Source organism: Zonotrichia albicollis, chromosome 4 (assembly GCF_047830755.1).
Source record: "Zonotrichia albicollis isolate bZonAlb1 chromosome 4, bZonAlb1.hap1, whole genome shotgun sequence".
Taxonomy (NCBI): domain Eukaryota; kingdom Metazoa; phylum Chordata; class Aves; order Passeriformes; family Passerellidae; genus Zonotrichia; species Zonotrichia albicollis.
In genome coordinates, this window is record NC_133822.1 from 28,376,749 (window position 1) to 28,394,803 (window position 18,055).

General features: G+C 39.0%; 1 protein-coding gene across 1 annotated transcript in view; it reads right to left on the reverse strand.

Moving 5' to 3' along the window:
- The window catches only part of ANO2 (anoctamin 2), a 158,112-nt gene that overhangs the window by 26,635 nt on the left and 113,422 nt on the right, over positions 1 to 18,055 (reverse strand). The window contains exons 15-19 of the mRNA XM_026796668.2: positions 13,300 to 13,374; positions 7,273 to 7,474; positions 3,448 to 3,559; positions 2,166 to 2,223; positions 1,210 to 1,310 (exon numbers count right to left, since the gene is read on the reverse strand). Coding sequence (XP_026652469.2) covers positions 1,210 to 1,310; positions 2,166 to 2,223; positions 3,448 to 3,559; positions 7,273 to 7,474; positions 13,300 to 13,374 — 548 coding nt within the window. The remainder of the gene's footprint in view (positions 1 to 1,209; positions 1,311 to 2,165; positions 2,224 to 3,447; positions 3,560 to 7,272; positions 7,475 to 13,299; positions 13,375 to 18,055) is intronic.

Here is an 18,055-nt window from a genome sequence, read left to right on the forward strand (position 1 = left end):
CTAGATCAACCCATGCTTTCATGAGTCAAAAATAATAAATACAGTATTTGTAACATCATAAAATTCCCATTTAAAAAGTCCAGTAGCAGTAAGTTTTTGGAAGACAAGAAACAAATTACAGCAGGTTTACACTGAGAAAGCTTTAAGCCTTCAACATGTCAGATATTTTGGGAATGATTTACCACCCTTTTCTCAAAATAAAATGTAAACTCAATGAGATACAGACACAAAACAGGCCTTCCTATTAAACTTTGACACAAGAATAATGAAACCATCCATAATCTACATCTGATTTGTTTGGGAATTTTTTCTCTCTCTTTATTTAAATTCCTTGCAAGGAAAAAAAAGGTTCTTGCTGAGAAAAGGGAGGAAAAGGGCTCATTTCAAATATATTTCATATATTTTAAGAATCACTCCTCTTTATTTCTAGTTACCATCATCATGGCCTTATGCATGTGACCTGAAAGCTGCTGACACCAGAGTTCGAAGATTCTGCCTCATTTCAGTGGAGCTGAGATGTCTAAACTAGACTCTTCATCTCCAGCATTTCACAGGCCACTGCCACCACGAAGCAAACCTCCCAAGAGGCAGGAGGAGGACTTTCTCAGTGGATTCTTAGTGCTTGAAGATCCCCTTGGCACTGGTGATTTTTCCTGCTGTATTTGAGCACTGAAGCAGTACATGGCAGAAAGGCACTGAGCCTTCAGTGTCTCTGCTTGCTTCTGCATCATCCCAGAATGACATAAAGGCACCTTGGAAACATGTGGATTTCATCCCCAAACCCATAAAATAGTCATAGATCAAGTAATAGATTTTAACATTTTTTATGGGCTATTGCTTTCCCCAAGGATATCTCCCCTCCACTTTGTGCTAATTTGTATTCAATACTGCTGTCCTGAAAGCTTCTCTGAAAACTCCCAGGAGATCTATCTTACCTTACCTGTTTTCTCTGGTTTCTAAAATTAATTTAAATCAATTATTTCATATATTCCATCATTTTCTTTAAGCCATTTAGTGAAGATATAGAAATTATTCAACATAAAATACAACCAGATCATTTCACCACAACCGAAAATGTGATTTATCATCACATTCAATTAGAACCCACTGAAGGCAGTGGCAAAAGTCCCATTTATCTGAATAAGGATCAAGGCTTTGATTTACTGTGCCATAGGAATAACACATAATGGAAAAGGCCAGGATACATACGGGATTCCAATTTCAAAAAGATTGTTTTGAATCAGTTGCTTTCCAAGCATGATGATGCTCAGCTGAATGCAGAGTTCCATCAGACAGCCTCCTGGAGCACACTGCAATTAAACAAAACCAGAGAGTGTGAAGGGATTTAGAGGATTAATTTTTAAATATCCACTTGGGAGAGCTGCCAGTGTCTCCATGTGCCCACTGTCCCTACCACCACTTTTTGTGAGATCATGGAGCTCATTGATTACTTCAAATCTGTGTTTGACAAGGTATTTAATCTCCTCTCATTAAACTTCATTATGGAAAATACGCAGAGCTCTGAAACAACCCATGGTGCCCTGGGTCTCCTATATTTCCTTTAAAAATATTTACTATGTAATCAATGTAATAACCATAATGCAGGATCATCAATACTCTTCCAACCTGATCTCTCCTGGGGGGGAAAGAAAACCTTCAATCTTGTAAAGACTTTTATGTCAGCTTTATTGTCAAACCTTGAGTACATCTCTCAGCTTTCAAGGGAATACCCACAGCAGCAATCCCATTCATGAGGGGATTTAAAAAAAATGTTTATAAGTTTAGCACAAAATGGCTCCAGGTTTTTAAGCTATTGAATTTGCCAAGCTTTTAGCGATCTGCAGAATGGGAAGCCAGATTCACACTTCCCAAAGGTCTCAACCAAACCATGGGATGTTTGTGCCTTAGTGCCCAGTAATAAAGCACAGAAATGGTGAAGCTTCACCTAAGAAAGACCGTGAAACAGTCAAAACTGCAGAAAGAAAGAATATAAAGTTTCCTTAGATGGACACCCTGGGTTTTGCTTATTCAAGTTAAAGATTTATCCACTTGTTTTAATATGTGTTTTCTATTTTTCCCCTGTTGTCTCTAGTCCACTGAACAAGGTACACATATTTCTTTGTGTAAAGGATTTTATTTGTAATTTGAATTTCATATGTACTTACCTCTTCCATCCTGTAACCTTCAAACACATACACATAACGACCAGGACGGCCAACAAACCTGAAAGCAAAAATAATATATAAACTAGAATAAAAACAGAAAAAGAAGGTAATATTGACACCATGATTTAATATAAAAACACAAAAATAAGTTAACTTTGAAATCAAGATCATTCATTCGCATTAGTCAAAATATTTCATCAAAATAGAAGCTGCTTCTTAAACATGAATTTTCAAAGGCTCAGCATCTATTCAGCTTTGATTATTTCAAAGAAATAGGCCTCTATAAATGGTTTTCGACTACATCTGGATAAAATAATTTTAATAAATATTTTTCAGTGATAAAACAATGTAATTAAAAACACCTCACTTGATTAGAGATGGAAAATAAACCTGGGGACACATATCCTAATTCACATTCTCTTACATGTGAATAACGCCCTGAATGGAATTATTTGTACATCTGTACTATTTGTACATCTGTACTCTTCTGGCTACACCAGGAGAAACAATGATATTGACTTTATTCGAACCATAGAACACAAAAATACGGTTAAAAAAGAGAGAATTTGGTGACTTTTTTTCATTGGTGCTTACAATATTTGCAACGGCTGGCAAAATGCATCATTCATCCTCAAATGAAAGGTGCTGGATAAGATTATTGAAGAGTAGAGATGAAAAAATTTTACAGCCCCCAAAAGGAAGAGCAAAATGTAGTAAACAGAATCCAGAGGATGTTTTAAACATTTTTTGCCAAAGTTTTAGCAAATAATCTTTTTAAGCTTCCCATTCAAAAGCATGTGTATGACTGGGTCCCAAAATAAAAGGATTCTGAGCCCATAGGAATTCACAGTTACTTAGCAGGACAGCTGAATTAGCTTTTTGGTCAATCACTTCATTTGCCAGTTGACTGTAGTTATTTCTTAATTTGATACATGAGAATAATGTAAAATAATGTGAAAGTAATAGAAAAAAGAGCTCCAAAATTTTAAATGAAATAGGAAGACCTTTTTTTGCCAAATGATGCTTCAAGGAAAATTTGTTAAACTGTGGAAAGTTAAAGCCTGTAAGCACCACCATTCATTATAAAAACTACACTTTTTTTAAGAAACCAAAATGAATTATTAACTTTAGATAAGCCTGTCAAAGATATTTTTTCAGAGCTGGCAAAGATGACCACTCTCAGGCCTTTGTGCCCATTTTTATACACAGATTCACTAATATAGATACATTATATAAAAATGCATATACAGAAATATATATATGTAAAGGATATTTATCCTACCTTCCTTTAAAAAAGGCAACATAAAAAATTGATGCATAAGAATTCACAAACTTCAGTAGGAATGCCTTCAAAATTAGTCTTTCCTCAAATGTTTTCTCTGTTTTTGGTATTTCTGGGGGAAAAAAAAGCAAACCAGAGAACTGAATCAGTAAGTAATATAAAAATCCCTGAATCCCCAAACATACACAAAAAAACCCCAAACTTCAAACTTGGGGCTTATATTAATTTTTCTTTTGTACCTCTAATTGGTGCCAAAGCCACTAGGTCTGTCACTGAGACCTGATTTCCAGAGGTATTCAATTCCACAAAGCAAAAGCAGTATAAATTACTCTGCTGTATAATGGATATTAACATACACGAATATATCTGCTACACAGTTACACAACTAAAATAACAAAACATTCATATTCTCAGTTGAGGAATGCTGAAAGCAAAGTACAAAGACTTTCAACCAGAAAAAAACCACCTTAAAAGCATCCTTAACTTGTAGTCCACAAGCCTTCTTTTCTCTGGTGAGATTGTTGAAATGTTTAATGCTAAATACAAGAATAAATACATTTTTGAATATGGTATTAAGTGAATTAAGTGCAAAAATAATGGCATATTTTTGTTACCAATTCACTACATGTGTTCTGTATTTCAATATTTCTTGGTTTAATATTTTCAGTATTCATTACTCTGTTCCCAGATTTATTTTCAATTTCTGTGGAAATTTTCTGGCAGCAGAAAGCACAGGTATAAGACAGAGGTTTTTCAAATTGATGGTAGAATCCTTTTTTAAAGATTTTATATGGGTGAAACCCTTGCGTTTCTCTGCTCATCCTGAGCTGTATCTAATGTGAAAGAAGATAATTTTATGATTAAATTTATCATTCTTGGCTGAATTTCTGTGGCACAAAGAAAGTGTGGGATAATAAGGAGATCCAGAGCTCTGGCTTAAGGACTTCATTAAAAATACTGCTGTACTTGTATGGTTTTGTTTCAGGCACAGTTTGAGTGTTCTCTTTGCTTTGCTGTTGTTTTGGGGTGTTTTTCCTTAAAAAAGCTGCATAATTATTTTAGCACTAAAGGGAAAGAAAAGCCTAATGAGCCCTCACTGCCTGACTTTCTTTGTGATACTTTCAACGACATTTTCATAAAAGATCAGTGCACAACCTGATGAGCCCTACGGCATAACCCACCTATAAGTATAAAAAAGCTTAATTAAACCTTCAAACAATTTGTAGGCAATCTCATACACTGAATAGATCCACAAGAGAAAAGCTCAGGGCAGCAGGAATATCGAATAACAGCAGTGCAACTTTTCATTTGAGGGAGAAAAATACTAAATCCTGCCTTACAGAGAACCTCCCCCCCACCCTGCATGGATGAGCTCAGCCTCTGGATGAACATTTACACACCATATATGGTCCCAGAGGCTCCCTCAGACATCCTATACCATAGCTGTAGAGGCATGTGTAGAATTTGTCCTCCAGCTCATCAGATGTGCTGCATGAGAAATGCAGCCAGAATAGGTGCATTTGTAACAGAGAAAACTCCCTCATCCCCCAAAAAATTAAACACGGTGGTGGGTTGTTATGCCAGAATTAGACAGCTGGAAATTTGTAGGTGGAGGATGAGTTGAGCTAAGGGTGGAACTCTCCGAAGGAGCTGTTGCCTTTGCAAGGGACAAACACAAGTAGCTTTGATTTTGTCCTCATTTTACTGGTTCTTCCTTGGCCTCAAGGAAGCGTTGAGGGTGGTGAGGCCCTGGCACAGGTTGCCCAGATCAGCTGTGGCTGCCCCATCCCTGGAACTGTCCAAGACCAGGCTGGATGGGGCTGGGAGCAACCTGGGCTAGAGGAAGGTGTCCCTGCCCATGGCAGGGGCTTGGAACGGGGTGAGCTTCAAGGTCCCTTCCAACCCAACCCATTCTGTGGTCCTGAGTTACAAGTGAACTGCAAATCTTGTCTGGCACCACCTGATTACTGAAGATAATCTGTTCTTCCTGGGAATAGCAGGATACCATCTGCACTTTGGCTGGTCTGATCTGTGATAAAGGGGCATCAGTGCCCCACTCTGCTGGGCCCACAGGAGTCCTGCTCCACCCTGTACAAGCTCTCTGTATTGATAACGACAAAATTCCTACTCTTTTCCTCCTGACTGAGGAGGTATTGAGGCATATGCATGACTGTGATCCTATGATTAAGCCAGTTGCTATCAGTGCTATTCTTGTGCTTACTGATGTAATTTTTTACCTGAACAGAGATTCAAGTGTACTTGGGCCAGGAATAGAAACTTACACTGTCAAGAGCTACTCCTTCAGCCCTACAAGTATGATCTTCAACTTGTGGATCAAGTGCAGTGTGAAATGAGAATTGAGAATGTTTTTCTCTTCTCAGTAATGAGAGTTCACAAGTTAAGCAACATTTATCAGCATGCATGAATTGTAATATTTTTAAACATTTTGATTACATTTGGCATCTGAGCCTAGCGCTGGAGAAAGCTGCCTGAGTGAACTTTCTAACTCATGTAATTTGTAGCACTAGAGATTATTCTGACTGGATCCTCCTTAAACAAAACATCTGATGATTGGTTAGGAATGCTGCCCTAATAATGACAGGATTAGAATAAAATGCAAAGTGACAGGGGGTAAATAATCAGCAAGTACGAAATTGTTGTTTCTTTCACAGTTCAGCATGGTGCACATTTAAAAGAGAGAGATTTTTCTCCTGCACTTCCCAAAGAGAGGCCATGGCAATGCCTAGCACTACCCAGCTCCTGCCTAGAAGCTGCTGGAGAAATCTCATCTTTATCTTTTCCTACTCTTTCCATAGAGCTGTGTCATTCCTTAACATTTGTGCCCTTTCTTACCTGGGCAGGTGCAGTGAACAGAATTGATCAGGTCACACACAGTTAGCAGTCTGTCATGTGAAAGCTGAAAATCTGGGTACAATTTTGGCCTGAACAGTGAGCCTGAGTTCATTTATGCTACTAGAACAAGAGTCCATTTGTGTAACCCTGTTACAACCTGCCCAAAGCCTGGTGCAAAACAGAAATAAACAAATGAACCCACCAAAGTGACAATTTGTGAAAATTAATTGCTTTGTCTTAATATCTTTAAAATACTTTAGGAATTTATTCTAAACAGGATCATACTTCCACAATTCAGGCTTGGACCTCTAACAACTGCAAAACTGTAGTTTGCAATGTTCTTCCAAAAATAGGACTGAAAGAGATGTTTTCATTTGTGAATTTAAAAGTGTTTTAAGAAATTGAGAACAGAAGTCTGAAGAGTAACCTCATGTAAAGGTGCTATCAGTCAACATTCTTGGTCTAATTTATATAATAAAATAAAGCCCAGCCTAAACTCCTATTAGTAAATGTCTTTAACCTAATGTATATAACAAATCAATACTTTAGGCCTAAAGCTCTATAGGAGTCAAAGGAATGACTTCTCTTCAAAAGAAATAAATAGCCAGGCTTGGAACAATATTTTGATGTTTAAAATAAACTTTTAAAGTACAACCACTAACTGCAGTAAAAATCATTAATAAAAAGTCCAGCCCAGACATGTCCCCAAAATGGAACCAAAAAATCCTTTAAGCAGTAAGAAAATAGTTAAAACTTTCACCAGGGAAACAACATCAATGTAACTTTGTCAGAGCCATCAACATTTTTTAAACAACCCACTGACTTTCTGCAGCTCTTAGCTTAAAGGGATACCTTCACAGGCCTGAGTGTTTTCACAGGCCCCATCCAGGAGGAAATACTCCTCTTGGACCCTCCTTGCACCCCCTGGTGTCAATACATGGATTAATGAGGAATGTGGCGAGGCAGTTTTACCAATTTCTGTCAGCCATTTGGCCACAGCTCCATAAATTTCATCGAGGATGAGGACTATCACAAGGTTAATGATGACAGCAGTGGCAGTCACAGTCACTCGAACATTGGACCTGGTTGTCTCGTTTGTGCTGAAGGACAAGGCTGCTGCTGTCGTGATTCGGTAGACGATGACACCAAACACTGCTGAAAACGCCAGCATGATCTGCAAACAAATTAACAAGTTTGTTCCATGAATTGGCATCACAGGGCTGTTTCTTAGTGCGAGGTGACAACATGCAGGTGATCAAAATAAAAGGCTCTCCAGCAAACAGGAGCATAAATAAGAAATAAGGAATTTGATGCAACATTCCAAACTGGCACAACAATTCAACTGACACAAGATGATCAGGGGGCTGGATGCTTCACAGCACCTCTCATGTGAAGACAGTTTGAGAGAGTTGGATGAGAGTTGAGAGAGTTGTCTAGCCTGGAAAAGAGAAGGCTTCAGGGAGATCTTATACCATCTTTCAGCATCTAAAGGAGGCTTATAAAAAGGAGGGAAAGTGACTTTTTACATAGGCAGGTAGTGGTAAGAAAAGGGAGGATGATTTTAAACCAAAAGAGGACATTTTTTGTTCGATATTAGGAAGAAATTCTTCCCGTGAGGGTGCTGAGGGCCTGGCACAGGTTACCCAGAGAAGCTGTGGCTGCCCCATCCCTGGAAGAGACCAAGGCCAGGGTGGATGGGGCCCCGAGTGTCCTGATCCAGTGAGTGGCATCCCTGCCCCTGGCAGGGAGTTAGAATTAAAATACCTTTAAGGTCCTTTCAACTCAAACCAATCTGTGATTCTTTTATACTGGTTCCATGGATTCCTGCAGATGGGCATGTCTATTCTGATTAAAGCTACACACATCATTCATGCAGTGAAATTTGGGTTCAAAAGCAGGAATTAAGATCTTTTATCTGACAATAGATTCAGATGGCTTGGACTGAAAGGCCTGTATTTATGTGCAGTCAGGTAAATGGGCTTTGCTGGCTCAAACAGCTTCACCTGAGCTTCACTTCTGCACAGCAGAAGTGCCAACTTACAAATTAAAGTTATTATTCCCCTGTTACTATTCCTTTAAGGCTGACCTAAGCAGGGTTATTAGGGCTTCACTTTGTATTTGTGTCCCAGAAATCACTTGGTATCCCTGGCATTCTTCGTGGGCCAGCTTTGACCCATGAGATGAGGAAAGTTGGCCCTGCTACTAAAGATCAAGTTCCTACAAGAAGAACTTGAATTTCACAGGGTTGTGGTATTCTGTTAAAATAAAAAAAAATCTAAGTCAATCCACAATGAAAAAGAAATCATTAAAACAATAATAAAAAATAGCAAATTTTCACCATCACAGCACAAAAGGGGGAGAAGGTACATTTTTCCCTTTCCTTTTTGCCTTTAACAAGAATTCCAGTGTACATTCATTATTTTAGGTAAAACATCTTGAGATCATCAGATGAAAGAGACTACCTCAATGTGAAAGATTAGACTACTGCAATTATTAAAATGGGCCTAGGGGCCCAGATTCAAAACACAGGTTTAAGGAAATTTAACAGTTCATTTTAATGATCCAGCAATAGTTTATTGAATTCCTGTATGCAGGGGAAGGTTGTTGAATGAAAAGGAACTATTGCAAAAGAACCACAACAAGAATCAGAGTCAAATTATTAAAGGTTGAAGGTGAAAACTGGGCACACTTTTATGAAGAACTAGTAAACATACTAAGAATTACTTATTTGGAGAAAGTCCTGGAGTTTTCAGATGAAATTGTCAAATATGTTTTGTCAGCAAATAGTACTAGTTAGACCTAGAAAAAATCTAATTTTACTTTTCAAAGAACTATTTCATTAATTTTAAATGAAATGTAAGTTGAATGACAAAAGCCTGAACCTGAAACAGTTTAAATGAAAACTTTTCAAATGACATAAAATATCATTTCCCTTGGTTTTGTAGTTTTCATTGTGTCAAGGAAACATTTCTAGTTTTTATATCTATTTTTCTTTTGACTTACCTACCAAATGAACAGACCAAAAAAAAATCACATTCATGTTGAACTACCTTGCAGTGACAGAACGGGTGCAGGAACACAAGAACCATAACTTTTTCCTTGCTTCCCCACTACAATCACTAGAGTAGAAAGTAAATCCCCAACAAAGGAAGAAAACAAACCAGCACCTGATATTAATTTACTTCACCTTCCACCTTTACAGACACCTTAAGCTCCTTTCTTTTTCTCAGTTGAGCAACAGATTCCTCCTTCTTAATCATCTTCCTAATACCGTCTTCCTGGTTTTTTTCCCCTGGATTTCTTTGCAATTTTTTTCACTATGGTGGTGGACAAGGAAAATCAGAAATTGGATGCCTCATTCTGGAGCTGATGAGATCCCTGAGCCTCCATACACACCTCTCTCCACCATGAATTCCCACTTAGGAATTATATCTTAACAGTAAGGAAGAAGAATCAAGGACAATCCACACTAAACAGATAAAAAGGAAATTTCAGATCATGAAAGTTCAATGAACTTGAACCTGACCTAAGGATTCCTGACCTAGAGGATGAGAGAGCAGCAACCTTTTCAAATCCATGCAATGCCATAGTAAGGTGTACAAAATTACTAAAAAAAAAAAAAAAAAAAAGTCATATTTGTTTAAAGAACAAAAATATTTGCTTTGCAAATGCACCAGGGCTTCAGAAACTCTCAGTTGCTCAGCTGTTTAATTTAAACATCTGCTTAGACACAGATGGAAAAATACTCCTTTAGGAGTCTTCATTATCTGTGCATCCAGCAAGAGGAGAAAATTGAGGAGGGCCTGTAGGACTGCACAGTTACTGTGAGCACAGTTCTCACTCCCCAGACAGTCACCGAGAGGGAATGGTTCCTGTATCTTCACAGCATTTCTCTCATTCCTGAAAATACCTCTTCTGCCCAGATTCCTGATCAGGCAGGCCACCATTTGTTCAGGTGCCCACTTTGGGGTTTGTTGTCATTGCCAACATTCCCTCTGGCCATCCTTCCTCCCCCCCCCATTATGGCAGTTTCTTCCCTGAATAGCTAAACTAGTCCATCCAGGACTAAACTGCTTAGAAACAGATGTGAAAATTGGCTTCAGAAAAGGTCACCTACTGAGCCTGGTATGAATGAAGACAAACAGGAAAGCAAGCAAGCTAGATATGAGAAGGAAGCTATAAAACCCTGTGGGCTAGGCTGCTACCTCGATCCAAGTAGGATAACAATTTAATGTCCAGATAGTTCTCTGGCCCCCCAGTAGAGCTATTCTAGAGTCAAATATTACACCATGTGAGTGAGAATAGGGTGGAAGAGGCTGAACTCTTCTGCCTGACACAAACTGATTTTCTTCCTTCCTCTGACTCAGCCAAACAAAGAAAAGCCCCAGTGATTCATTGTTCCATGCCACCCTAGCATCTAGCACTACCAGCATCGTTACACCAACTCAGAAATCTCTGCCACAACATGTGCCTACTAAATGTAGGGTTTATAGGTTGTGTTGTGTTATTGTTAATCACGCTCAAGAAAAGCTTTCAGATGCCCAGCTGAGCCCAAATCTCCTGCTACCATTGATCTCACTCTGCAAAAATACGACTTGTGAATTTCTGTCCTACAATCTCTGCAAAAATGCATAGCTTAAATCAGACTTGGATTTTCTGCCCCCTCTGCAGTCCAGCGAGGCCTTGTGTACAGCAAAAGGACTTGATCAGATTTTAAAGCATCCACACATGTGTGAATTAATCCTTGGAATTGTTTGGTAATGTAAGACTGGATGAGAGAAGCAAACAGAATGGTTTTTTTCGACCTGCATTTTGAACAAAAAAACCAGCACGCCTAGCTTAATACAGACAGAGGAAAAGCCAGAAAAAAAAAAAAAGACCATGACACAATTCTTGAAAGAGGATTCACAAAAGTGAAGTACACAACAGAAGTATGGAAATTAAGAGGGGAAAAAAAAGGGGAAAGATTTTACACAAAGAAAACCATTACCAGCTTCAGGAATCACCAGGGAAAGTAAATCTCAGGGAAAGAGGGACTGAATAAAACAGAATCACTCTATAGGAATGTAGAAATTTTCATGGAAAACACCTATAGATTTGGAACACCCTTTCCCTTCTGGCCTAGGAAAGCTAGCATTAAAAATTCAACAATCGCTTTTACAGCACTAGAAATTGCTCGTGTGCAGGTCTGTGTCTGACTCTTGTACCCCTGCATCCACACATAAATTCAAGATTTTATTATTTATTTTGTACATAGGCCTTATAGTTAAACTAATTAATCTGGGTGAATAATAATATTAATAGAGCTTAACAAGCTCAATAAGGTTTCTCAGTACAATTCTATTTCACAGACTAACAACAACACTTCAGTCTGATCGTTCCAATTCCTCTTTAACTAATCTAGCAGGAAAAAGGGAAACATCCCATACAGTAAAGAGCAACTTGCAATATCCATGTAGAATAGCAGAGCATGCTCTCCCTCATCAAGAGTGGGTTTGAATTTCATGCATGGTTTGCAAGTTGTCTCTTGTAGGTACTTATATATACATAATGCTCAAAATATTGCAAAAATAAGATCATTGTGTCTGCTTTGCAGATGGTGAAAGTCAGCCTAGTTTCACTAGTCACAAACAGAAGTTGAAGAATTGGAGTTCTGCATTTTACATCTCACAAACTGTAGGTAATAACCCTTTATAAATCTCTCTGAGATGTTTCAGTAAGCAGGGAGGGTAATACCTAGGTTATGAGTCAGGAAAACACTTTAGGCTCATGCTTAGAGGAGAATTAAACATGTGGTGAAAGTCAAGAGCACATGTAAGCACCTTGTCTGCAAAAGAATGACTTGTAAAAGCTCAGTCATGGCTGTGTGCTTAGTCAGACTTAGTGTGGCCTTCTCTAAGTGAAGTCGTGACTCATGACACTTAGAGATTCTGCCTAAAAAGTAAATATTGGGTATGGCCACAGCATGGTAAACTCACTCAAAATGCTGTGAGTACTTCCATAGAGGACATATCTAAAATGTAGAGAAAATATTCTGAATATGCAATGCATACTTCTTCATAAATATATAAACATATCTAAAAGGGTGTAGACATTCATTTCAATGTGAGCATTTGATTGTCAGAAAAAGAAATAAAATCTTCTCAGGACATCTGGTGCAGTATATGCAAATTTGAGTAAATTAGAAATACACTTAGCTATCTTAAAATAGTTTAGGCCGCAGGTGGGTTTCCCTAGTTACATGCTGCAATGGTGTAAACAGGCCTTTCATTGCCATTTTATAGTGACTGTAGGTATGAACGGAAGGTTTCAGTCAGTAATTACTGTAACCAGATGGATAAAGGGATCCTTTACCATGTAATTTAAGGTTTGTTTCTGAGGCCTTCCTGTTGCTGTTTACAAAGTCTAGTAGCTTCATGATGGGTTTGTTTTGCTGGAAATTTGACTTTTGACTAGGACAATGGTGTTCCCACTTTAGGGGCTGTCCTGCACACCTGATTCTTGCTCCCAAGGGAGGATTGTGTACCATGATCTTACTGTATACCATGATCTACTGTACAGTCCATCCCTGAATGTGTCTTGGATAAATATTTATCAGCAACTGATTTATTTCACCTGGATGTTGCCTGTTCAGAGGCTCAACCTTTCCGACCATCACTGTGACCAACATATGCAATACTGTGCTCACAACTAAACATCAATGTTATCCCTTCACTGGATAACAGAGATGGAGCAGAAACCCTGGAGGAGAGGCAGAATTTGTGTAATGAACAGCTGGCATAACAGCAAATCAGACTTTCCACAAGCAGCCTTTGGAAAAAGAGATTAAAGCTGGAGGTGGGCATTGAGCTCCATGAGCCTTCCTAGCATTTCTCCCAAACTGACCTTACCTTCAGATTTTTAACATATTTGAGAACAGCAATTCAAGGGTTTCCTTCTAGATGCTCATGGCAAAGTTTCTCACACCTGATAAACAAGCAGAAATTAAATGTATGTTACCATGAATAAAATCAGTCCAAAGTTTGCTGCATATCCAGGCATGCGGTCACTCCATGTCAGTTTCTCCTTTTCATTCTGTAGGCAAAACACATAAAATAAGAGATGTGACAGAACTGTACAATAGGAAATATTAGATTAATAGGATTTGTTGTTGAGAGCCATTCTCAATTCCCCTGCTGTGATTTTGAAGTTTATTATGTGATTTAGAACACGTATGTTTTTAAAGTAGATTTTAACTGAAGATAAAGGAGGGGAAGAGTAAATAAGACATGTAGAAAATGTCAGCAAAATTAAGAAAATATCCTATGCAACTATGATTTAAGTATTTGAAAACATGTATTCAAGTCCTACTAAAGTTCGTATCAGGAGAAATTCCTGAGATTGACTTTAATTCACATTTAGGCAAAGCAAGATTCAAGCATTTATTTTGAATTGCTTCTTGTAAAACTACAGAATAACAGTGCTTGAGACAGAAACCATGATAAGAATGCTGACTACCATTGAACCCAGATTTTTTTCCTAATGGTCACAAGCACCAAATATAACCCCTCAGATAATTATTGGCAAGGCACCCCAATCCTTCCTCTGGTACTTGCTTTATAGCAGAGGGAAACTACAAACTAAGGCCCCTCTGATCCCCATTGCCAACCTTGTTTTTTTTCATGCATAAACGGCATCTTCTTCTTCCCTGAATAATTTAAAGCAACTGTGATCATTGAAATCCAGTACACTTTTTCCCTCCCCACACAAACTCAACTTCAGCCCCAGCTGCATGTACATCTAAAGAGGACATTTGAAGATGGATTTATGTGAGAAATACAATTCCCTCCTCTCAAAATAGATTTCTTAAAATAATAATAAGATCGCTGCTTTGTTTAAGTTAAACTAAAACGATATAATCAAATTAACTAAGGGCACAAAGCCAGCTGCTGTTGGTATTTCTGTGAAGCACCGCTGCTGCCCCATGGACCAGTACTATCCTTACACTGGAGTTAGCCCAGAGTGATTCTGAATTTAAATGAGTTTAAATCAGATTAGAATTCAGGTCCAAGGTTGCCTATAAACCATTTCCAAGGCACAATTGCCCATGGATAAACATAAAAATCTGGGAGTGTTTTGCCTTTGTAAGAAGCTTTCCCAAAGTAGAATTAGGAATGCAGCATATAAGTGCAGAAATGCAGCTGTGGATTTTCTAACCGGCATGTGGAATTAGACCTAGGACATAACCCTGCCTTATACATCCATTGCCATGGTGGTGGTGCCTCAGACACTGGGAGAGATCATTACTCAGCAGCCCCTCTTGTGACCGCGTCTCCTTCGGGACAGTCATGGCAGCACTGGGGCACAGCAGACCCAACCAGAAGCACCAATAATTTGGCCCAGTGTACACAGCACAAAAATACTCTTTACAGTTCATACACAGAGTCCAGCACATAGCCAGAACACTACTTGAAAAAGCATTCCTGTGAATGCACACATGCATTTCATTGCATTTTGGCCGTTACACACTCAGCAATTCTACAGGACATAAAGAATTTCTAAGTGATTATATTCCCAGAAGGCTTGAAGGACACCACATTTTACAGTATCACAAAGGGCTGTATGGGGCTGTGCTTTGTACTTGTGCTGAACACAGGGCTGATAATAGAGGTGGGTTTGTTATTGTGGAGCAGAGCTTACACTGAGCCAAGCCTTTCCTGCTTTTCTGCTGCCACACTGCTGAAAGAATTTAGGAGGAGACACAGCCAGGACAGGTGACCCCAACTGACCAAAGGGACATTCCAAACCTTATGACATCACGATCAGTGTATAAACTGGGGAGAAGAAGGAGGAAGGGAGGGATGTTTGGAGTAATGGTGTCTGTCTTCCTGAGAAACTGTTGCATGTGATGGAGCCCTGCTCTCCTGGGGATAGCTGAACAGCTACCAACCATGGCAAGCAGGGAATTAATTCCTTGTTTTGCTTTGCTTTGCTATAAAGCTACCTTTATCCCAGCCAGGGATTTTCTGCCTTTTAACCTTCCCATTCTCTCCCCAGTCCTGCTGTTGGGGAGTGAGTGGTTGCTGGCTGGGGTTACACCAGGATGGTCAGCAGGCCGTCTTCTCAGCTCACTCTTTCATGTATTGCTTCCTTGAACCTTATTTTTCCATGAGTTTGCCATGGACTGCAGCACTCAGCCAAAGGGAGATCTGAACAACGTAAGGAGTTGCTAAGCCAACAAGAGAATAAAGGCAATGTTGGATGAAGAAACTGAGCTACTTAGCGTACATTGCAAAAAACAAATTTGGAAATTTAACTCAATATCCCAGATCTCCCAGTTCATCATAGCCTATCCCAGTCCATCTCAGAAGTTTCAGTTCCTTGTATTCCCTCCCAAAGCTCCTAGTCCATCTCAGTTTTTCCCAGTTCATCCTCATCCATCCAGGCAGTAGACGGCTACCTTCTGTTCTTGTGACCGGAGACAGGGTCTCTGGACCCCAGAAGCGGGATGAAGCTGAGTTAGGGAAGGTTTAGGGTGGATAGCAGGAAACCACCCCCAGAGGGTGGTTGGGCACTGAACATGGAATTCCCATTTCCCCAGGGAACTGCCATAGCCCCAAGGCTGCCAGAGCTCCAGGAGCGTTTGGACAACACTGCCAGGCACAGGGTGGCATTGTTGGGGGATCCTGTGCAGGGCCAGGAACTGGGCTGGAAGATCCTCTATTTGGAGCAGCCCAAAAATGTAAGTATTGATCAACACAACAAGACAAAATGGATCATCTGTAAAACAATCTCATGACAGATATGTTAGGCTGAGGAACATTCTCCATGATGAACTGTGTTGCAGGGGAATATTTATATGCAGACAGAAAACGTCACAATATAAATTGTTTGGTTTTGTGCCAGAGGCAAACTAAAAGATTTACTTTAAAAAATCGTACTTTTGTTTTCCTTCAATACAATGACAGATTTAAAATTCTAGTGGAGGAAAAAGCAGGTTTTGGTCTGTGTGCAGTGATGTGTTCCTGTTTTAATGTTTAATCATGTGTGGAATGTATTCCTTGAAGAGCTACAGCTCTTTCCCTATTAAAAATAAAAAATGAAATTAAAAATATTCAAAAAAGAAAGAAAGATAAAATCAAATTTCTTCTTCATTTTTCTGGACTGTTTATTTCCATATGAGTTATCTAACATGGCAAAGATCCAGCTCTGCATCTTCAGGATGGGCTTCTAGGCTGTGGAAACCTGGAAGTACTCTGCACTTGGATAGCACCAGGGAGCTTTTGGAAACAGTTCTATGCTTCTCTTTGAATTAAACCACAGCCACTTTGCTCAGATCACAAGTATTCCAGTTATTAATTGATATTTTTCCCTCAAGATGACACCTCCTCCAAACAGGTGTTTCTAACCATCAGCAATGCCAACTCAACCTGCACTTGGGGAGTACAACCAGAAATTTACTTTCTTCTCCATCCTGCTTTGTAGCTCCAATGCTGAAATTCAGTGTCTTCATTGTGGTTGCACCTGGGTAATCCCAATGATTTCACTGGACTTGCACAGAGCTGTAATAACTGAATGAAATTCAGTAAAAGATGCTCAGGAAAGAACAAAATCTAGGACTCCTCTCTAAGGTCTTACACTGCTAGCACCAAAAATAAGCTACAAAATTATATTTCCAATAACAAAATCCAGAAATTCATTTCTAAGTATGCCCAGAAAGCTTCAAATAAGTAATTGCCATTTTTATAAGCACACATTTCTTAGTAGATTTCTAATTTAATTTCTACTTCAATACAAAAGCTTTAATTTGTGTAAAAACTGCACTGTCCAAATGAGCACCTAGAAATATGGATTGTGGTATAAATGCAGTTCTTTTGTATTTATGTGACACCTGAAGCACTGTCTGTGCCCTGCAGGCTCAAGACAAGGCATAAAACAAGCTGCTTCTGAAATAAGGGGTCCCTATAGTGTTACTTTGGCCTTGAAATAAGTTTAAGACAAGGAGAAATGGATTCTTCAGAGACATTTGCAAACTATGAGCCAGAAAAGGCCTGCAGATTGTGCAGTTGTGAAAAATAACCAGTTCCAGGGTGATGTCACAAAAAGAGGCATAATCAAGGACAGCATTCCTGGGGTCATGCAGTAGCCACAATGGTCATTACAATTAAGAAAATTCGGCCGAATTCTTTCAGTCTGTATTTGGGACTAACACTTTTTGAGGGATTGTATTAGCCCTCAGGCTTCTGTGAGGAAAGAAAAAACTGCTGTCATGCTGAGCACCTGCAATGCCTGTGTCTGTCCCTGTCTGAATCTAGAAGTTCTATTTTCACACTCCCACTGAAGCAAAAGAAAGTGCTTTTGATTTCAAACCCATTAAAAGAGAACTTAACTTCTATTCTTCTCACTCAAGCAGCAATTGTAACAGTAAACATGGTTGTGTTTTGTGCGCAATGTTCTGTCTCAGGACTGCACATGGAAAACAAACTGCCAAGGTTCATTTGAAGGCACATGAAGAACTGCAAAATCTTTAATTAAAATTTTTTGCTGTCCTTGAAACATGCAGAGTAGCACAGACACACCACATCTGTCAGTGGAGCTTTCAATGGACACACTCTAAGTCTAAACTGTGGAAGCAATGCAGAACAGAGAGCTTTAAGAAGTGTGTGCAAGGCTCAGTACTTGGATCATGGAAATTAATGGATTTTGAGGCTAAGCAATGTTATTTTTAACCACCCAGTCTTAGTTTCCTTTGTAACCACACAATTTCCTTGAGAAA